This window comes from Diadema setosum, chromosome 15, assembly GCF_964275005.1.
Source record: "Diadema setosum chromosome 15, eeDiaSeto1, whole genome shotgun sequence".
Taxonomy (NCBI): Eukaryota; Metazoa; Echinodermata; class Echinoidea; order Diadematoida; family Diadematidae; genus Diadema; species Diadema setosum.
The window spans coordinates 12,131,645-12,156,016 of record NC_092699.1 but is presented as its reverse complement, the minus strand read 5'-3'; the positions used below and the strand labels follow the sequence as shown (position 1 = coordinate 12,156,016).

Here is a 24,372-nt window from a genome sequence, read left to right as displayed (position 1 = left end):
CAACGAAATAAAATTTAGGGCCGCAACATTATCAACTCTATGTATTTCTATTGTTTATTCATTCGGTTATAACGAAATTTCGTTATAACGAAAGAAAACTGCCGGTCCCGAGGACTTCGTTATAACGGGAGTCCACTATATATATATATATATATATATATATATGCATTTCTTTCCGGTTGAGTAAACACGTTTGATAGTTGCAAGATTTAACCTGTAAATACAATGTCGGGAGAAGAAGCTGAAGTGTGTAAACTTTCAACAACTCTGATTGGAATATGATTATGTCGCATGTATTGGATATTGAATGCAATGTAGGCCTACTGGAAATGTACTGGAATTGAATTGAATTGAAATGAATTGAATTGAATTGAATTGAACTGAATTGAATTGAATTAAATGGAATCGAATCGAATTTGATTATCTCCCACCTGTACTGCTTCCACTGAGGGCGAGGCCAGACGCCCGGACAGCATTCTGACTCGGGAAGTACGCTATGATCAGTTTCATCGACGTTATTCCAAGCATTCCGGAACCGAGGCCGAACATGACGCTGTACGTGGCGTAGACCGGCAGGAACACGGGCATGAACGAGGTGGCGAGCACGCCGAGTGTTGCCGCCATGAGACTCAAGAGGACCACGGGTCTGTAGCCGAAGCGCTCTACCGCCATGTTGGCTGGGGGTGCGAGGATAACCGTCAGTGCCACTGGAATAGCACCGGCCCATCCTAAGCCAAGTAACAATGATATTCACATTTGATAAGAATATTATGATCGTACATGATACGTGAATATGTCTATCACTTGCATGCACATACAATCCACAACTGCTAACATGGCATGATCTTTGAGACAGAACAGAACGAGCCTCTTTAGAATCCTCAAAGCCACTAAAATGCCACAAAAGCAAATCAGTAAGCAGATGACCTGCACCGCCACTTAAGGGTAACATGAAGCGAGAGATGAGCGCCCCTCCTCAACAGAAGTCCGGATTTTTCATTTGTTAGAAATCAATATATCATGGGTGACACATTGCATGGAAAATGTCTGCACTCAAGTATATAACTGATAATCGAGAAGAACACTTTTCGTACTTTCCCTGTCGTTCTTTTACATTTCACGTTCTGTTAGTGGCATTGATTGGTAAAACTAACACACTGCGGCCTTCATTGTTTTTCAGGACTCATCAAAATTGGAACTGAAATACATGATGATAAAAGGAGGGGGTTCAAATTTTCAAGTGAAATGAAAAGGAGATCTTTTATTCTTGGCACGAATTTCGATGAAACCTCCAGCATTGTATTCGCCTGGAGATACTCTATCCATTAAGTTCAACTAATGTCTTTCAATGTGAAAAAAAAAAAAAAAATGTGTAGTGGACCTATATACGAAAACGCAACCCAATTTGCATAACTACAGACAGAGCAACAAAACCATCACCAGAGTTGACAGACAAAGAGTTGACAAATACTGTATACCTAGGATCTCCAGTCACCGTCATCAAAGACCTCCCATGGAAGGAACACAACATTAATGATCAAAATGCCGGCAAACATCTTGGAACGCTCGCACCGTGACCAAAGAAGGTAAAAGCAAACATGGATACAAAGCCTTCTATGGTTCGGCCGAAATAGGCCTCCATCAGTTCAAAAGCTTGGAATCCCTACACAATCTCCGAAAGAAAAAAAAAAAAGAAGTTTGTGAGGCTAGGTCACCATAATTAAAGAAGTCAAAAACACTTAACCACTCATACACTGCACTCACACACGGACAAGCATGCTCGCGCGTATATATATATATATATATATATATATATATATAATATATATATATAATACACACACACACAACAACAACAACAACAACAACAAAAGAGAAATGAAAGAAAGAGAAAATATAAACAAGACCGTCATATAGGGGCAGTATTAAAGTAGAAAATAATGCGGGTGCCTGCAGCTGCGAGAGAAAAGAAAGTATGAAAAACAAGACATTCACATGGAAACGAGACCATGCATGCTGACCTGTTCAACAACCAGCAGTTAAATGCATAAAATCCGGGGGTTCGAAATTTTTCAGTATTTAAGGAATTCCAGAGTTTGGGGCCAAAAATGAAATATGGTATAATACTATAAAAGTGACTATCATAACATTAATATATCTTAATGGAAAAATGTTTAAGATATAACCACTACATTTCTTGAAATCAGTTTATTCAGAGAATATTCCAAGTTAAGTGATCATCAATGAAAAGTTCTAAAACTTTCGTTGAGTGTACAGGATAAAATAAGTGTTTCATTAAATATAATTTGACCAGGAAATTCATCTCACGAAACTGAAATGTGTTGTTCTTGCTGTTGTTTTTGTAAATTCAATGATAATTAATCTTATTAGCCTGAAACCAGTTGTTTAGGTAAATTAACTCATCATTTATACAGTATCAAAAAGCATTTTTTTAATCTTCGTGAGAAAACAAGACAGGAGAGTGGTCGGCTAATAAAATAAAAGTTTCGCTCGTACGCACCTTCTTTTCATTTTCGGATTAATAAATCGGAATAATATACCTTATTTCATTTTCGGACTAACCAAACTTCCAATAACGAACCTGCCCAATATAAAAGCAACAACTATTGCAAATAATAAACCATAATTCATTTCATTTTTAACATCATTCATATATTGTGTATATTTTTTGTCTGAATAACGAACCGTCGAAATTAAACGAGCATCACCCGGTCTGAGATGTACAGAGGGGCCTAATTCGCTACATTTATACTGGCAGACTGGTGTTCTTTGTACTGTGACTGTATGATGTTACCGCTATATCCGAATGTACCGAGGATGATACTGTATAATATCATAATATTCCACTTACCTCTTACCTCTGAAAATAGCGAGCTTTAGATCAGCGACGCAAATGCTGAGACGACACAGCCTCCCGGGTTAGACAATGGGAACATCTGCCTCGCGCATGCGCAAAACACCATTTTTAGCCCATAATAGCGTCGCCATTAGCGTTTGCGTCGCATATCTAAACTCGCTAATATCATAAGTCACAGCCGCTATAACGGCCTGGTGAGTTCAATCTTAGTCCTTTGATAAACTGGAATATGACAATCAATTTCATGACTTAAGATTCGTTATACAACAATGTGTTCGTCAAATAATAATGATAATAATAAACCGCATTTGTATAGCGCATATCACAAAAATTGATTAATGTCTCTATGTCAAACCCTGTCAGAGTCACACGACGGATTACCCCTTTGAAACAGAATTATGCTAATCTTATAGACAATAATTATGTGCAATAGGTTACATCCAACCGCCTCTTCCTATTGATGATAGTTTAGCCATCACCGGCTAGGTTCTTCCTTTTCTAATAATGTTGTACCGCACAAAGCTGATGGCATTTCTACGTACGTCTGTACCTGACTGAATTTACAGGCCACGATTTCTATACCAAGCCTTGAACTTGTAACGAACGTCTTTCCATTGTTCTTATCACAATCACGCTGTTATCATGAGTAAACATAGCGACGAGTAAATAGCTTTTGATGTCACAAAACGGTCGCTGCAGATTCATATATACATGTATATATACATAATATATATCATGTATATATAAAAATCAACGCCCCTACGTACACTGAGCAGCCGTTGTTTGATTCTAAGCAACGTTTTCTGGGTTCATTATATCGTCATGAATTGCACTCACCCGTCAACTCCTGTAGCATTTTTTGTTTGTTTGTGTTTGTTTGTTGCTGTTGTTTTTGAAGAAATACTTTTCTTGTTCTCTTTATCTTCATTTATAATTCACTGTATGAGTAGACATAGGTATACTGTATACTGGAATTAGGTCTATATGGAGAAAGATTATAGACACTGTATAGAACTGGCTAAATTATTATTTTTTAATTTTTTTTTTATTCAAGTTCCATATTCCACATTCCATATTCAGGTTTCATATTCCATTTGATTTCGGAGTAAAATATGTATAACACAACATTCAATTTTAGACATAATTTCACAAATGTATAAGGACATGTAATATAATGATGTGTAAATATGAGGAACCTAGTAAAAAGCAATGCTTGTAGGGTGTAGGTTCCAAAGAAATAACATATGCGTTTAGTACAACATGCTAATAAACAAATAAACAAATAAATACTAGTACATATATATATATATATATACATATACATACATTATTTATATATATATATATATATATATATATATATATATATATATATATATATATATATGAAGTGTTTGTTCGCAGAAACCGATAAGTCCACATTTGCCAAATGGAGATATTTGCGATTAAAGGTCAAGAAAAATAAAGAGAATGATAAGAAAATTTTGCTTCTTTTGACCATAACTTCAAAAATGTACCTTTATATGTAGTGACCAATATATCATTTAAAAGGTATTATTTTGTACTTTATTACAGAGACCGTACTTCAAAATCTTCAAAAATGGACTTATCGGTTTTTGCAAACAAACTCTTCATATATATCAAGAGTAAAATCAGTCGTATAAACACCGGTGTTTATACGACTGATTTTACCCTTGATATCTATTAACTACACACCGACGCTGAACTTTCATATTTCTGAAATTTCATTTTCTGAAATCCGATGCAAATGCCAGAACGCACCACGCAGGACGAACCAGAGAGAACCGGAAAAATCTAGTCCTTCGTACCACTGTCACGCATGAATGTCATGTCTGGCGCGGTTCGGATACGGTTCAGTGATCTACTCGAAGCAAGAAAGAAAAAACAAAGGATTACCACATACATGTACATGTACTGTGCTGTATATCCTTACTACTGTTTGTATGTCGACATTATGAAATATAGTTTTACCTCTTTAGTAATGTCATGTTTTGGGGGAGGTGGCATAATATTATAAAGTCAGTTATCGGTAATTTTGCCCAAAAAGACGCTCAGCATTCAAGATACTCTCATATCAAATCGCATTTTTTTCATTTTCAAGTTCAGCTTTGTGTGCGTGTGTGTGAGTGTGTTTGAATTATATGAATATTTTTCCGCAATGAATTTACGGATTCCATATGTACACATGGCCGGCGGAATCGTGGGGCCGTGGGGGCTCGGGCCCCCACACTTTTTGTGCACCATACAAAGGAATACATAAGGTGTCATCACTTTGGGCCCCAACCCTTTTTTTTAACCCGGAAGTGCGTAAGTGACACTAAATAGAAATAGATAGAGATCTTGAAGTGTGAGCGCGGTAAGGTTATGTTTTTTCCGCTGAAGACCTTTCTTTGTTATTGCTTATTATTTTTTGAGCTGATTTTTGTTTTTGTTTTTGTTTTTGTTTTGTTTTTTTGCTTGTCAGTTGAAGAAACCCGGAAATGGAAGGGGAGAGATGAGCTGAGAGGACCTTTGTTTTTTTCTTTTTTGCTTGTTAGCTCATGAAACCCGGAAGTGAGCCCCCACACTTTTGAAAACGTTCCGCAACAGTTGTATATGAAATTGTGAAAATTGTCAGATACTGGAAATAGTTCCATCTTATCAATATTTATCAATCATTATCCTATTACTTTACGTGCTCTTAAATTGCTGCTTTACAAGGGCATTGCTTTTCACTGATTAATTATTAATCCACGATATGTTTATAGTATCCTTCTTTAATAGGAGAAATAAATATTCTATCGTATATGCCTACGGGAGGTAGAATCTCCTTTCCCCCCCCCCCCCCCCCCTCCCTGCATTAACTTCCCCCTCTTTATACATTGCAATGTGCCTGACTGACTCAGGTTCGTATTCTCCACTGTTCTGGTGACAAAAGGAAATAAAAATGTGGAATTGAGTTGTATCAACTCAGTTCCTGTTGTCATATATCATATAGCGGCACACCGCAGCGTGTCGAGCTGGTGTTGGTAATTTATCTTTTCTGTTCGATTGCCTCTGAAGCGTACGTAAATCCCATCGAATGGTACATTAAAACCACCCGGATAACGACTCTGTTTGTCCGCTGTTAAAGTACGGTGGCCTAGTATACTCTATACCACATTCACTGATGAGTTTTATACGTTTCTTCTTCCTCATGTAGTTTTATTTCTTAGTTTTCTTGGTGATGAGTACCGTTTGTACTTTCCAGCGATTGTATATCAATTAATATGAATCGATTTTTCATTGATTCGATACAGTCGTACACAACACTTGATAAAGCGCTTAATTCCTGTTTTGATTGATTTGACTTATTGGTTTCGGCATCATCATTGCACATGTACACATTGTTAAACAGATGTAGGCCTACATGTACAAGTATCAGAGGCGGATCCAGGAATTCCGTAAAGGGGAGGCGCCTTTACAAAATTAAAGGGGGCGGAAGCGCCTCCCCCATTTTTTTTTTTAAATCTTTTCAATTCTTCTGTTTTAACAGAAAATAAAGAGGGGGCACGCGCCCGGTGCGCCCCCTCTGGATCCGCCACTGTTTACAAAGTTGTCAGAAAACAAATTAAAGCGTATTACAGTATAGGACCACCTACACGTTGCAATGAATAATACATGTACATGCAGAAGAGCTGAAGCATTAAGCGTTACTTGATTTGCTTGCAGTAATTATACATAACACACAAGGCAATGTACATTTATGACTAACAGAAAAAAAAAGAGAGGAAGAATAACTTGCGTAGAGAGATGCATAGGAAAGAAGAAAGGGAAGGAGAAAAGAAAAGGTCTGCTTTCAGCAAAGTTTTGGTTAAAGGGATCGTATAGTTTTGGTTGAGACCTAATTTCAGGTTGCTAACATTTTTGGTGAGATAATGAGAAACCTCTTGTGAAATATGAAAGAGCGTGTAATTCCACGAGGAATTCAAGGTTTATGTTTGATAAAAATTGGTTTTGAAATGGCTGAGATATCCAACACAGAGCGATTCGTTAGTAAAGTGTGGGACCCACACTTTATTACGATCGCTTTGTTTTACGTTGTTTTTGGATGTTTCAGTCATTCCAAACCCGATTTTCATCGAATAAACTTTAAATTCCTCCTAAAATGGTATGCACTTCATAAGTGTTTTCTTGGTATCTTGCAAAAATTTAAAAGCCCAGTTCTCATCTCCACCAATACTGTACCATCCCTTTAAATACCGTACTATAGTATAGCCTTGATGAAAGTTCAACACACCTTGACATGTACCCAGATGCAGATGGACAGTGGTGTTTACAAGATCATGGTTAGTCGTTATTATGGTTACGTAAGAGATCAAGAACGGTTACATAACAAGAAGGAAGCTGGTGCACAACACACATACGATCATTGATATCTGCAGTGCGGCATTGTTTTCACAGCTTTCTAGAAAGAATAATCTGACTTTATATTTCGAATATCACAATGAAGAGAGTTCCAAATATTGGGTCTGGTGTGTCTGAAAGATTTCAGAATCATCACTGTTCTAGGATTACAATGTATAACAATGAAAATTTTTAGATTGTCTTGTATGATAAGAGTTTATATGTCCTTGTTCAACTGAAATGATGACAAGAACAAAAATAAAACTGGTGCCTGACCGTCAGGTAAACGAAACATACAGAGTAAATTTTGCTTTAAGAAATTATATCATTGGCCATGAAAATTTTTAAAGGCATAATTTACTATTCACAGATGAAACAAAAACCCAGTATTATAGTGCTTCAAAATTAGAGGAACTGTATGTTACAGTGTTACTTTTCTATTATTTATATATCTTCCGCAGATTGTCAACATTGCTGACGTCTGAGTCGAGCAATTAGAACTGCGACTTGAACAAGCAAAAAGTCAAAGACTTATTTATGTTGAGAATCATTTTCTTCCTCAGTCCTGCTAACTTCCAAGTTTTCGTCACATACGGCATAAGTGATGAGCTGTCTTTTTATGGAGGGCCTGAATTCACATCCCACAAAACGGCTACCTTCCTCCACAACTGGGGTGTTCGACACAGGATCTTTGCCTTCCCCCCACAGCAGTGGCCGTGCGGAAGTGGAAGTGGGCGTGAATAAGACAGTGAAGCGGTTTCTCACTGGCAACGTCAACAGTGATTGCAAACTGAACTCTGATCAGTTCCAACGGGCGATGCTACAGTAATAATAGGAACACGCCAGGTCGGGACACAGGACTATCGCCCGCGATGTGCCTTTTTGGCAGATCTATCCGGGACTTCATCCCGATACACCCAGGGAGGTACCATCCATATCACACCTGGAAGGACACTTTAACTGCTCGGGAGGAAGCGCTCCGCTACCGACCCATGCGGGCTTCCGAACGCCTGTCTGAACACCCCTGCCATCTCCCACCGTTGGCCGTTGGAGACTCAGTGCACATCCACAATCAGACCGGCCCTTACCCCATCAAATGGGACAAGACTGGCATCATCGTGGAAGTCCGCCAGTTTGACCAAACGTGGTGTGCGTTGATGGATCTGGCCGCGTCACCCCCGGATCCGGCGCAAGTTTACACCGGTTGTACCCCGGGCACCACTCTGCATATCCCATACCCCGCCCGCTATGTCACCCTCCTATCCTGTGGTACATTAGTCCCGCCCTGCCTCATCCACTGATGCACCTCCACCGGCCCATCTGGACCCACCTCCTTACGCAACCCCTCAAGCCGTTCTGCCCGTTCACTCACAGGCCGACGACGTCCCACCCTTCGCAACTGCCCATCAACCTGGATGCCCACCCCAAGATTATGGTCCATCGGCACGGCTTCCACAGACACTTGCTTCTCTCCTCCCACACAACGCCCCAGGTCTCAAGGAACGCCCCGTTGCTGACCTTGCCACCTCCGCGCCTCAGGACCTCGCCGATCCTCCCGTCTTCACCCCCCAGTGAACATTTTACGGACAAATCTTTGACTGCCTCAAAGACTGGGGGGGGGGGGGGTGGGCACAGAGGAACTTCTTTTATAGTGTTATGGTGTTACTTTTCTATTGTTTATATATTTTCCGCAGATTGCCAACATTGCTGACGTCTGAGTCGAGCAATTAGAACTGCGACTTGAACAAGCAAAAAATCGAAGACTTGTTTAAAATAAAACTGTCAGTTATATAGGGTTAGAAGAGCCAATGTAAAAACATGAATCAGTATAGTCGATGTAAGTATTGTTAAATATATAAAATTTGAACAAAAGTTATAAAAAAAGATGTTTCCAGACTAAGCCATCTACAGTTATGGTTTATTGAGAAAAATACTGATATCTTCTTATATTCTATAGGCTTTACTGCGAAAATGTAATATCTTGAACATTTTCAAATCACTGCTCGAAAAGGTTAACAGGACCTTTAATTCATCTGCGAATAAGGGCTCTGAATATCAAATCCTATAATTCATAATCCCTCCACTGTAGCAGCTACAGTACACGGCCTACACGGGACACTGCCAGTGGTGCATGTAGTCTTTTTTTTTTTCTTTTTTTTTTTGCGCAGACTCCTTTACGATCAACAAGGGTTTGTGTCTGCAAACTAGGTATTCATTATCTGCCCAAACGATCTGAGCTTGTGGTGATCAATGTCCAATCTGTCAGCCTGTGAACTTCAATTTAATGCCGACCTGCTGCACCAATACAAGAACTATTAACCTGATGTCATCTTCATCATCATACCATGCTAAAGTCGCAGATAATCCGAAAATATTTAATTTTGGCTTTCATGCCCGGAGTTTCATGTAAGTTGATGTGGCAGAAAAACATGACAATTTGATCATGATAGTCAGTCTAAACTAAAAAATTCGATGTATAATAATTTAGTTGCTGATAGGATTCCAACTACATACATTGCCCTGACATTTGAGAGTCTATTATTATGGAAATTGCCCGGGCGTTTGGAATTTCACCTTTGATTGCATCTAATGACATCCCTAAGCTGATCTTCTTAACACTGTTAATCTAATGAAACGATTTCCTTCAAATTCATGAAATTCTTCCGTCGACATGTTTTCATTGCAACTGATTTCCAACTTGCACTACATCGGCGTAAATAAGCACTGAATTGATCAGTTTTTGCGTAGTAGCCATGATAAAAAAAAATCATGGACGTACATACTCGAGCAGGATTCGAACCTACGACCTCCTGATCTCCAGACAGGCGTCATCTCCATGAGACCACCGAGCTTCCGCCCGACAGCAAGTGTTGGTTCTAATCCTTACAACATACGCAGTTGGTACTGCGTAATTATTCAAATTCATAAAATTCTTCCCTCGAGATATTTTTATTGCAACTGATTGAACAATTGCCGTACATCGACGTAAATAAACACTGAATTGATCATTGTGTTAGTACATGTAGTACTATTAAAACACTGATCAATCTCAGCGCTTATTTACGTCGATGTAGAGCAGTTTTTCAATCAGTTGCAATGAAGATTTTCTTCTGTTCAAAGGATCCCTTTTGGAGAAGAGTTCATTGTCTTTTCAGCTTCATTGCTGTCCTTACTGGGCCTTATATAGTCAGATTATTTTTATTGAGGCTCCATGACCCTTTTTATTTGGATCGCTTATCTCTTGGAAGCGGGCAAGGATACAGCAGGGAGGTCGATGATCAATACAATAGTATGCGCCGTCTTAAAATTTGAATCCCTGAAAAGAAAAGAGTTTTACTGTACTGGTTTACTGCCTGCGATGAAGTGGTCGAGAGACCGTTACACGCAAATTTTATTAATCAATTTATCTAATTTATTTATTTCGTTTTATTTTCACAAGGTAGCCATTTCAGTCAAAGAACTGATTTACGAAGGGGACCTGCAGAAGAACAACACAAAATACACTGTACATACAAAATGCAGAATTCCGCTAAACAATGATAATAATTAGAGAGTTACATACTGAATACAAAATGAAGTTTACAATAAAAAGAAAAATAGATTGAAGGCTAAACATAGTTCTCAGAAGGGCTATAAGAAAGCATTTTCTACCAATCAGAACCTACTTGTGATACATCATCCAACTAAAATGCTTCATCCAAACCCAGATGCTGCAGCAGACAGAAATGGGAAATTTTGGTCATTTGTTATAAAATTGACGTAAAGTAAGAAAGTTTTGAAATTTCGAAGCTTACTATAGTATATAACAAAAATTCTCGAAACATTCAAGAAAACATTGGTATGTAATTAACAAGCATGAATTCTGTCTTTCTTTATCGTGCCTGCTTCCATTGTCTTCATCCCTAATATCGCCTTTTCACGCGTGGGGAAATACATATGAAACACACTTCTGAAGATAAATTACTTATATTACAAAAGAAGTTACTCTATTATGTATAAATCATCCTTTTTTTATTAGAGCAAAACAATTATGTCAAACACACGTCCTCCCGAGATGTTTCTGTTATTGTATACCAATATATCATTATATTAAATGGGTTAGTCAAATACCGGTTAGTGATTTGCTAAACATAGTTACGTAATGGAGGCACATTGGTCATGTTCGCCCATGGGCAGAACATTAATTTTTTGTAATATTCTCCCATGGGAATACATTTTCACATAACAAATGACAAACAATTGAACGATCATATTTTTCACGCAATCGATAGGATAAATTTGCCTATTCCATACAATGTGAAGAGCAGACGACCGATTATTGTAATGCGTACGAAAATGTGATAATTTGACTTACCCACATAATATAAAAGATGATGTCGGGAACATGTACCAAACGTTCCACCCTCAGGGTTTGAAAAGCTATTTCGGGAGGCTATAAGTCCCTCAATAGCATTTCAAACCCTTCGGGTGGAACATTCGTTCTCTCATTCTTATATAAATGCCCGCTCTTCTGCATTCTTACCGGCATATGGACATAATTCTTTGCAATATATCCAATCTAGGTTGCATTTTATCATTACCAGTTTGCTTGTGTCTACGATTGCACGTGTTGTAGTTTCATTTTTTCCTTTTTTTTTCTTTTTCCCCTCCTTTTCCCCTTCCTAATTCGATCTCATGTCAGTTGACATAGGTTCTTTTGATTTCGCTCTATATGTGTTTGTAGTTTCATTAAGTCATTATTCGTTCTCTCATGTATTTTCTGAAGGTCCAATATCGTACAAGCTTTGCTTTTTAGGGGGACCCTCCACTTCCATCCTTTATCTAATTTGTACTATGCATAATATGATATGCAAAGCACAAATTATATACTGTATATATATATATATATATATATATATATATATATATATATATATATCTTCATTTTGTTACTCATTATCACATGTATTTTTGTTAATCTACGTTTTCGTAATCATTACGCTGCTTATATCCACTGTATATATTACAAATTTTCTGTTGATTTGATGGAACTGAAAATAAATTTGAACTTGGAACTTTGAACAGATGATATGAATATGTAAGATAGTAAGTGATCTATTGATTTCATCACTTCACAATTTTCCACTGATCGTTTACAAAAAAGAAAGATAATGAAAATTCGTGTTTTTTGTTATAAAAGTGTGAAACAAGCAACTTCAAAATAATATCAGTCAGGTATATCAGGATTTGAGACTGGGTCATAATTGCGTTGAACAAAAAACTGGAAATGTTAAAATTTCATTTACAAAGTATATGGCATGTTATGAGGGGAGTCATTATCTTTTCACACTTTACATCTTGACTGTTCAAGATTTTTTTTTCATAAAAATTACTACACAATTTCATATCTTCCTTGATTTTCACCCGATTTTCAATGTTGTGCTTATAAAAATTGTTCCCTTATTTCTGAAAAACTTTCATCTGGTCCCAAATTTACCTTTGAGGGTTATTTCTATGCATGATTTCACTTTCCCACTTTCCTGATTTGAATGATTTCGTTACTTATTCTAAGCATGAATACGCTGGATAATGTACGAATTCGCATATGACGGTGTAGGGATCACTAACAACACTAAAGACGGACTTTTGAGGGGGGTGGGGTGGGGCAAAGACCCACGGATCTGTTCTGCCTCAATGGGAGCAGCAATGGTTCTAACAAGGACACAGTAAGTGTTTGCTCCCTTCAGCATGAAATGTGCCAACTCAGTATCAATGATATAAGATTCCGATCCTGGTTACTTTAACCCGTTTCGTACTGAATTATGAAATCCCCGAAGACTTAATACACGGGCAACCAGATTCCTGAAAGGAACGGGTTAATTTCAATCTGTATGTCTGCATGTCCTTTTAATCTTACAAAATATAATCCTCTCGCCATTCCCCCTCCCCCCCCCCCCAAAAAAAGGATGTATTGGCAATTACTATTTTATCATTTTTGGTACCGATTAATGCTCTTCCAATCACCCGAACATACGTCTGAGCTGTTTCATTGCAAATTAATACAATGCAGGTCTAAAACTGCAAACATTGCAAACACCAGGTATATACACTCCTCAATCACAGCATCAGCAGAAAATTTGATCTAATTACACATTTGTATTACAGATAGGGGTAACAGGGGCGGATCCTGGAACTCCGTGAAAGAGAGGCGTCTTTATAAAATTAAAGGGGCGCACCCCCCCCCCCCCCATTTTCTTTTTATTTCTCTTGTTTTAACCCCCAAAAAAATAGATAAAGAGGGCGCGCGTCCGGTGCGCCCCCCCCCCCCCCTGGATAATGATGGATCCACCACTGGGGTAATGACGATCCACAGTCACCCGTGAATAACCCCGTAAACTTGGATCAATTTTACTCAACCCATTAGTTTTAAAACAACGCTTTGCCTCATCCTATTTGTGATATTTCATGTGGTTTTGCATTGTGAGATAAAGGCCTGAAATTATACAATAAAATCAAGGAACAAAGGGTGCCGTCGTAAAGTATAGGCCCGCAGAAAAAAAAAAAAAAACAAAACAAAACATAAATACTCATGGATGACATATAAAATAAATGTGCATGCTACACCTGTATGGCGCTCCCATTGCAAATATTCATTTTCATTTTGAGGTGGGTCCATGCACCTTTTATTAGGATCGCTTTGTTTTACTTCGTTCTGATATCTCAGCTATTTCAGAGACAATTTCATCAACCTCTTGCTGAGGGGAAAAATCCTGCCAGTGCCAGTGGACAAGAACAAAGAGAATGTGCATTTTAAAATTGCGAGGAGTTGAGTGTATCAAAGTGCAACTCTGTGCAGGGAGGTGAGTGAGAAGCATCCCTGATCTGTGTGCGAGTATGTTGCGCTGTGCGAAAGCTTACCCGTGATCGTTGCGCTGCTATCGAATTCCTCTTGGAAGGCGATGAAGAAGAGTCCGTAGGAGTACATGATGCCGAACATCACCACGTAGAGGAGCCATGTACACGCTACCACAACCCATCCCCAGTTGTGCTTCACCCGTTTTACAAAGCTTGAACACTGCATAACGACTCCGGACAGAACCCGTGCCCCCACGCACTGACGACTCCGGACAGAACCCGTGCCCTCTCGCAGTGGCGACTCGTATGACTTGCAGTGAATGGAGTAAAGGAGGTCGGTGCATCACCCCATCGTTTGCGATCGCCAGGGCCAAAGGAGGGCAAAGGAATCAGGGTATTAAAGTACCATTCAGTGACCGGTCGACAACTGGTGACGGAAAATCGAATATTGCGTGGAAATCCCGTCGCCCGTCGCCTATTCCAACGGAAAAATGAATAAAATATCAATATCCTATTTTCAACTGAAAGTGGAACACGGGATAATGGATTTGCTCTGAAATCCTGTTTTCCGTGTTTCATTATGATGAAATGGCGGAAAATGACTCAAAATCCTATTTTCTCAATATTTCATAAAATAGGAAATGGAAAACAGGATATCGGTTCGATATTCGTTTTTCTATTTTCCATTTGCAACGAGCGACGGGATATTGAAGACCGCCCCCAACGGCCACTTTATTTCGACACACAAATCAGTGGTAGCGGTTCGGTATTATTCAGCGTCTAGAAGAAGAAGACTATACCTCGGCTACGATATGCTACGCACCTCATCAAACTATCCAGCCGGCACAGGGGTCTCTTCCACAGAACTTAAGAGTTCTGTGGTCTCTTCCCACCTCCCTGGGTGTAGCTCTTTGTAGCGACGTGCTCTGCTGCGAAACGACAAGTTTGTAGAAACTTCCGACCGTAATTATGCGATATTTCCATCTACGGAAAACCTTCTTCTTCTCCGACTGAAACTGAGATGAACTAAGAAAATAGTTTCAGATGAAATCCTCGAATTTCAACAACTTCACCAATCACAATGTCGGTGAAAACCGTGAGAATGGAGTTGTGTTTCCCTTTTCAATGTGCTAGGACCAGGATTGTGATTTTGTTTTGCTGTTACTCTTTATATGACTGCTCTTGGTTGCTATGACACACAGAATATTTTTTTTTTTTTGAGGGGGGGGGGGGCGAACACCATTCACCACTGTGATATATTTCAGTTCGTAGGTACAACTGAATTGAATTTAAGATTATTTTTTTTATACATTTTGATTTATGATTGATTGATTTATATTTAGTTTTGTTTCCGATCCAACCTTTTTGTCCCTGGGTTTCAGACTTTATGTGTAGGACACACATATAATTGATCCAGTATTTCACTGTTTTTGTTTTTGTTTTTGTTTTTGGTTGTTGTTGGGTTTTTTTGGCCATTCTTCACAAAACCCAATAGTATTTATGAATTTCGGTGCATATACATTGTTAATTGCACAGTGGTGTATGTATTACCGCATAAGGATTTTCATAGAAAAAACGTTGGGTCATGGAGTCTCAGGTTAACGATACACGAAGCTAAGGTTTTGAAATTATTTTTTATTTTTATTTTTATTGTGTATCTAAGATGGTTTGGGTATGTTGATGATACCTGGTATCGTGAATTTGTTGTCTGACGGTGATTTTTTTTTTTTTTGGGGGGGGATGGGGCAGAGGTTTTGGGTCATCGGATAGGATTTGGGTGCTAAGAATATATTGTTAATTAGCAGTGCAGTTGTATTTGTTTTTGTGTTTTTTTTTTCAGAGATGTACTCTGATAACACTTTTTTTTTTGGTATACTGGAGTGACCTTTTTTATGGGGGGGGGGGGGGAGGAGGGACGAATACCATTCCCCACAATGATATTTCTAGTTTTTATGTACAATAATTCACCTGGTGTACATGCTCAATTTGAAATTATTTGTATTATTATCTACTATTATTATTTTTTATGTGTGTGTCTTCAAGTACTTCCTGACGTGCTTCCTTCAGTTGAGTTTGATTGCTTTTTTCCAACCCGGCAACATAGGGAAGCTCACCATCAGGGAAAACCTGACATCTTGTATCCTTAAAGTAATTTGTTTGCTTTGTTTGTTTATCTGTTATCACTTGTATTATATTACAAATGTCGAATAAATAATGATAATAATGATAACAATAATAACTTCGTTTTATGTTCACCTGTATTTTTTCTTATTATGTGCAAACATCTAAGATTAGATTCACAAATTTATACACAAAACATACACCAAATGAAACCCTCTGTTGGTTGTGATTCATCCCTTTTCTCACCATGAAGTTCTTTAGGTGCCCCTTCTTTTCTTGCTTTTTCATGTGATCATTTCGTTTCAATTTCATGTGATGGTGCATGTCCAGAAGTAACCACCAGGTGGACCATGAGACTACACTCTATTTTGTTTTATGGACTGTCCACCTGACTGGTCATGACAGAAAATTCAGTGTAACATACCGTTAATAAGGCACCTTTTATAGAACAATATTAAATGATTCAATCAAAGATATGTCCAACAATGAATTCGAGACAACTCACAAGCGCGCATACATAATCAAAGAAAGACAGTTTTCCTCTTTATTATTTTTATTTTATTTATTCGTTTTCCACTCATGGGAAGAAATTGCCCTTTCAGCTAAAGTTAGGGCTGATTTTCAAAGAGAAGCATGAAAAGTAGGGGCAGCTAAAGAAACATGCGGTGAGAAAAGAGGTGAATCATAACCAACAGAGGATTTCACTTAATTGGTGTATACATTGTGTAGAATATGATTATAAATTTGTTAGACTAATCTTAGATGTTTGCATAATAAGAGAGAAAAAACTTAGAACGAAGTATGTAGCGCAATGGTCTGGTCATAAATAATAAACAAATTCAAAACAGAGTCTCTGTGATTATATAGAATTGCTGAATAGGTTTGGAAATGAGAAGGTCCTACATTTTAATAATTTACCAGTTCCACCCCCCCCCCCCCCCAGGAAAGGCTACGATTGGTACTATTCTCCCTGTTGTCCTGGTACAGTGACAAAGGAAACGCAACTCCTTTCTCACGGTTTTCACCGACATTGTGATTGGTGAAGTTGTTGAAATTCGAGGATTTCATCTAAAACTATTTTCTTAGTTCATCTCAGTTTCAGTCGGAGAAGAAAAAGGTTTTCAGTAGATGGAAATATCGCATAATTACGGTCGGAAGTCTCTACAAACCCGTCGTTTCGCAGCAGAGCACGTCGCTACAGCTACACGCCATGTGCCTGCTGGATAGTTTGATGAGGTGTGTAGCATATCGTAGCCAAGGTATAGTCTTCTTCATCTAGACGCTGAATAATACCGAACCGCTACAACTGATTTATGTGTTGAAATAGAGTGGCCGTTGGGGGCGGTCTTCAATATCCCGTCGCTCGTTGCAAATGGAAAATGGAAAAACGAATATCGAACCGATATCCTGTTTTTCATTTCCTATTTTTTGAAATGTTCAGAAACTAGGATTTTGAGTGATTTTTTGACATTTCATTATAATGAAACGCGAAAAACAGAATTTAAGAGCAAATCCATTATCCTGTGTTCCATATCAGTTGAAAATAGGATATTGATATTTTATTCATTTTTCCGTTGGAATAGGCGACGGGCGACGGGATTTCCACGCAATATTCGATTTTTCGACACCAGTTGTCGACCGGTCACTGAATGGTACTTTAATACCCTGATTCAATCGCCGTTAGAAACTGCAGACGACGCGCCTTTAAAATACTGCCGCTTCGTCGTGTTGCTGGCCTGTGCGTATAATGAAGTACATGGCTCCTCTTTCGTCATGGACGCAGTAACACATGGAGTATCAGGTCCATACATCTGTGTAGTCTAGCTCAGCTGAACGTTTTTCATTGATTCTTTTTTTTTTTTTTTTTCCGCCGGCTATCAAGCGTAAAACCGAGTGATAGCACGATCCCGAGAACTGCTGCCCCAAGGCTAGACTAACATCTGAGAGGCGTCCATCGTCATTGCACATGGAGTTTTGGGACCCTTTTTATCGATTCTTTTTTCGCCGACTACACGCGTTAGACCGAGTGAGGGCGCGATCCCAAGAACTGCGCAACCGAGGAAAAAGGACTTCCTCGGCTGCGCAGTTGTTGGGATCGCGCCCTCACTCAGCCTAACGCGTATGGTCGGCGGAAAAAAAATCGACAAAAAGTGTCCAGAACTAGACTACGCATGTATATGACGCGAGCGGACCTGACGTACCCGCAAAGCGATGATCTCGATACAGTATTTACAGAGAACAGTGTTCCTGACACTGAATGACATGTTGGAGGGGTTTATGGTCTCTTGCATGCTCGACTGTGATCCTGTATATTGGCGCACACCAGTTCAGCAAAACATTTTTTTTTTCATCATAAGTTAGACTGAGTGTATTGCTTCCTGCAAATCCGATAGTTTTTGTGTATGGTTATCGTCCAACAACATTTCTTACTATGTCCGCTTTAATAATAATAATAATAATAATAATGATAATAATGATAATAATGATAATAATAATAATAATAATAATGATAATAACAATAATAATGATAGAGAGACTCTTATAAAGCGCTCGTTCTACCTAAAAAGATACTCATGGCGCTGTAGAACAGAGTACATAAATCACGTTACAACTTACACTATCACAGAAGATAATAAGAACAATAAACAAACAAACAATATTTACGTACACATAATTATACAGGTAAACAATTGTCAATTTAAATAAAAAAGGTAGGTCTTGAGGTTCTCTTTAAATCATCAATAGAAGATGCTTGTCGAAGAGATTTTGGCAGCCTATTCCAAAGTTTTGGGCCCATGTGTGAAAAAGCACGATCCCCCCAATTATGCTTGATTCGAGGTACTTGATTCGGAGATTTCGTGGTGGTTGGTAAAGATGAAGAGTATTTTGAAAGTAGGCAGGAGCAAATTTGTGCAATGTACGGTAAACAAGAAGAAGAATCTTGAAGTTAATTCGTTTTTCCACAGGGAGCCAGTGTAGGGACCGAAGTATTGGAATAGTATGCACAGTTTTCTTCGTGAAAGTAAGTAATCTAGCGGCACAATTCTGAAGACGTGCAATGGACGCAATATACATGCAATGGGATTCACGAGGTTGTTGGTTTTTGTTTCGATAGCTGTTTCTGAATGTTAGAATCAAACTATACAATCACATGATGTTCATTAAAACCAGTGAGGTGGGAAGAGACCTCCCTGTTCAAACAATAACCGCTTAAATTCCCATAGTAGTATCAATCAACGATGAAGGACATCATGACGTGATGAATAGTGCGTGCTCTACCTTATGGGCGATCATTCGACGTAGGTCCCTATAGCGTAAATTTATCTGCTTCGGTAATTTTCTGCAGGTAATACTACTTTAAAGGTACCGTTCACCATTGGGGAGCAGTGATCTAAAAAAAAAGTGTTCGAGATATCACATCTGATATGTGTAGGTCAGTTGCATAAAAGAAAAAAAAAATCCTATCATAAAAAAAAATCGCAATAAAGCCGGAAATATAAGGAGAAATCACTATTTTTCACAATAAACCATAACTATAGACGATTTAGTCTAGAAACATCTTAATTATAACTGTTAACATTTTGCATATTTAACAATACTTAACTTTACTTGATTATACTGACATAGAGCAGTTTTTAATTGATTATGCGCTATATGTAAGTGCCAGTTAATCATTATACTGATTATAACTTTTACATTGATTGTTTCTATCCCTAACTCACATTTTAGAACCATTTTGAAGCACTGAAATCTTGGTTTTTATTTCTTCTGCAAATTGTAAATAGTGCCTTTAGCATCCTTGCAAAAAAAAAAAAAACATCAAGAGGGCCATGTAGCTTCTTGGGCTTTCGTACAACAGTAATTAGAGCGTTATGGGACTCTTTCTTTTCTTTCTGTTGTATATAGTTATTTTTTTTTTTTTTTTTGGGGGGGGGTAGGGGAATTATAACAAAGAAGAAGGGAAGAAGAAGAAAGGATGGCTGTTGGATGGGGGAGGGGAGGTCTGATAGAATTATAAGAATGCGTAGCACGACAACTAATAAAGGAATGCATATTGCACCTTATTATATTGCACCTGCATGTATATACCCTATATTCATTAAAGATACTGTTTACCATCAGGAGACCATTGGGAGCAGTGATTTAAAAATGCTCAAGATGCCACGTTTGATTATGTTTTGATACATATATATATATATATATATATATATATATATATATATATATATATATATATATATTGATTATGTCTTGGTAAGTTGTATCACAAACTCACAAACTATCCTATAAGAATGTCGCAATAAAGCCTAAAACATAATAAGATCACAATATCACTATTTTTTCTCACTAAAAGGTATAACTGTAGACGGTTTAGTCTAGAAACGTTTTTATCAAAACTATAATTCACATTTTGTATATCTTACAATACTTAACATTAATCATACTGATTCAAACTTCTACATTGGCTGTCTCTATCCCTATAAACTCATATTTAAGAACTGTTATGAAGCACAAAAGCTGGGTTTTTGTTTCATCTGCAAATGATACTACCTATGAATTTCACCTATAGTAGTATGCCTAAAGCTCCCCTTCCCTCTTCGATATAATACGCCCTGTGTTCTCAGAAGGTCGAAATTAGGTTTACAATTGTTACCCCACTCCGGCGGGGGTGGACGGAACATAGGTAAACTGAAAGAAGAGAAAATGACGTCCAGTCACAATGGATGCGGGAATGAATGTGTGTTTATTCTCAGTATAAATCATACTGAATTTCAATGATCATATTAATAGCAATCAAAATAATTATCAATCACTCCTTCTCATCAACACAATGTGAATGACACATGCAAATATGCTGATATGAATACCTAATTCTTCATCAGTATAATTGATAATTTACCTCGCTCAATATGATATTTGATTTATACCTCAACAATTCTCTAAAATCAAAAGTTAATTATAACACTTACTCATAACAATCAATCTTATTGTTTCTTCGCAGTAAGCATAATTAACTGTAAAATTCTCCTTTAATAAAGCAATCTAGCCTAACCTTAACCAGTCATTTAATATGTTAAGGATTTAATCCAATAAATGCAACTACATATCCTTTAATTATTCTCTGCTTGTATCAATGAATTGAAATACAAATGATTAAATAAACCTAAACCTGGAATGCATTCACTTCTTTGGCAAGTATTGTTTTAAAGGCAAGAAAGAAAACTAGTCATCTCAGTACATTACAAACAAATCTCAACTTCTTTAGTTTTCCTTTGTTCCTCTAAAAGCCAGGTTTTCTCTCTCTTTCCTGCTCGTTTCTGTATTTTTCTCCTCTGATATTACACAAACGCTTCTGTAAAATCTTTTACAATATAAACTTTAACAACATTTGAGATGATCCCTGCCGTCAGGCAAAAGCGAAAGTATTTCGGAAATTTCACGACAGTCGCTCTGCGGACCAAACTTTGGGGACGATCCCTGAATGATTCCTTTTTAATTTCTTTATACCAAAGTGAGGAACTGGCCAAAAGTGAGGAGCTGAGGAGTTGAGACGTGTACTGACCACAACTATAAACACACCGTCCAGAGAGCTAGTGGTCAGCGCTCTGGCCGATATAGTCTGGGCTCCGTCCCCTTTTCCTTGGTGCGACCAAGAGAGGGCGCAAATTTTCTGATTGCGATAATCGAGAGACTGCGCGCCCAGTACATTTCTCGGGTATCGCAGTTCTCGGCGTATCGCAATCCTCGGGTGTCACGCCCTCATACGGCTCGTCGCGTACACTGACTACGAGTAAAAAGAGTCCAGAAGCTAGACTATGGCCGATAAGGCGTGGAGGTTGCTGTGAGTCATCCAAACTGTGTTCACACTGGACCTCCATTTCTACATCTACACTCTAAATATGTACACTATTTTACTTCTCGCTGTTTCTATTTTGTACAATACGACAATGCTACAATACTGCTCTGTTAACATCATCCATAGTATCCATGTATTCACAATTTGTACACTCGTTCAGGCATTTGGGTTTTCCACTCAGGAATGAAATAGATATCAGTGACTTTGCAGTCATTCCCAAGATAGCCTAAGGTCAATGGACTCTGGTGCGGCGCACCACCTAGCGTGCTAGGAGAGTGTTTGCACTGACTGCTCTGCTCATCCTTCTACACTGTATTGCACAGCATATGGCTTGTTCACACTCACACTAGCAGTACTTAATCCGAAACTAAATCAGCTTAAGTAGCAATTATACATTTTTCATAATGAAAGCGATTAAATCACTACAGAAATATAATAATGACACAAACACTCAAATTCATATAACCACTACCACATCATAATCAAGCAATCATATCCGGTATTAACACTAATGAATAACTATTCAATAACTTCACTGAGAATACCATTTGTGATCTGAATTCCTCTCTTTCTGAAGGAGGAACCCTGCAAGTTAACTACAACACACAAAGTATCATGTAATTTACCCAAATTTACCAGTCAAAGGGAATGGTTTACAAAATAATTTAACAGGAATAAAAGTCAGATTTCTTACCTGAAAGAAGAGAAAATGACGTCCAGTCACAATGGATGCGGGAATGAATGTGTGGGGCTCAAAACCACATCCATCGGGATGGAGTCAGTTTTCTTAGAATTTGAAGAAACTGGGTGAGCTCCATTCTGATTTCAGGGGTGGGTGGAATAAACTTATGAGGGTAAATTTCCCTATGTATACCATTCTAGAGACTTCCAAAAAATTAGGGGGGTCTATTTTCCTGGGGCCTTTACACAAAGAATTGATATTGTTTGAGCAAGACAGATGGACTCAGCACAGCACATCTGTAACCCATGATAAATAACAAACAAATGGCTATTAACGAAATCACGACTGATGCGACGTCTGCTTTAAAATTACTTACAGGTTCCTGAGTTGTGATTTTGTTTGTTGTTTTTTCGAAAGTTGCATGTCTCTGATTGTGAGTACGCGAAGTTATAGTCAATAAACAGCCCTGACCGTTTCAAAAGTACAATTTATATGTATTAATATTTACATAATATATATGTGATTTATGATAATAATGTAGGGCCTACTTATGTCTGTCTGTCTTTCTGTCTGTCTGTCTGTCTGTATGTATGTATGTATATTGTAATATCTATGTGTATGTATGTAGGCCTACGTATTTATGTACATGTATATACGTTTCGCGGCATTGTGGATAAGACCATGTACCGATAATACTGATCATGATGCTCCTCTGGATCGAATCCTCTGACTGCAGCAGTTGTGTCTCTTGGAGGTACATGTAAACACTTTCAGTACCCTCACAGAAAGGGATGGTATAGTTTTGGATGAGATAACTTGATAATTTAGATAAGTAGAGACTATGCACTTATGAAACATCAAAGAGCATACAATCTAAGAGGTATTAAGTTTATTTGATGAAAGTCGCTTTTGAAATATGTCTTACCGTCTTACCGGTCCCTTGACCGGGTGTGGTCGTGGGGGCGCTGCAATGACGTGGACACCAGTTTGTTCCATCTTTGTCTATCATGAGCCAGTGCCTGGGTCTCGGCAAAAGGTTTTTCCCGTCCACTCTGCGATGTTGTCAGCCCATTTCTTCTTCTGTCTGCCTCTTCTTCTTCCTCCCTGGACTGTGCCCTGCAGTATGATCTTTGAGAGGCCGTCCAATCGTGTGACGTGGCCATACCACTTTAGTTTCTTCTTCTTGACGATGGTGAGGAGGTCTTCGTAGTGGTCAATGGTTTGTGAAATATGGTCGGTGAAATATGGTCGGTTAAATATGTGAGATACCCCAAAACTATCCTTGCACTGTGTTTAACTTTGGTTTGGATATCGCAAACATTTACCGATTTTCATGAAATAAACTTTGAATTCCTCAAAGAATAGATTATTGTATGCTCTTAAAGGAGACCTCCGGATGATTTTCAGATTTTTACATTTGAACAACTATAAAATTAGTTATACTGAGGACAGAGTTTCAGAATTTATGATAATTGGGATGAAGAATAAGAATATTTTCAAAATTTAGAACAAATTGCGATGAACAAGGATGATGACATGGCAGAGTCACCATAAGAATGCATGAGTTGGGGCTCAAGGAAGCGCTCAAGGAAGCACAACAAAAGAAGATGGCAT

General features: G+C 38.2%; 1 protein-coding gene across 1 annotated transcript in view; it reads right to left on the bottom strand.

Moving 5' to 3' along the window:
- The window catches only part of LOC140238525 (monocarboxylate transporter 12-like), a 29,453-nt gene extending 5,699 nt beyond the window's left edge, over positions 1 to 23,754 (bottom strand). The window contains exons 1-3 of the mRNA XM_072318428.1: positions 23,692 to 23,754; positions 14,162 to 14,408; positions 432 to 728 (exon numbers count right to left, since the gene is read on the bottom strand). Coding sequence (XP_072174529.1) covers positions 432 to 728; positions 14,162 to 14,408; positions 23,692 to 23,754 — 607 coding nt within the window. The remainder of the gene's footprint in view (positions 1 to 431; positions 729 to 14,161; positions 14,409 to 23,691) is intronic.
- Positions 23,755 to 24,372: the final 618 nt, after the last annotated feature.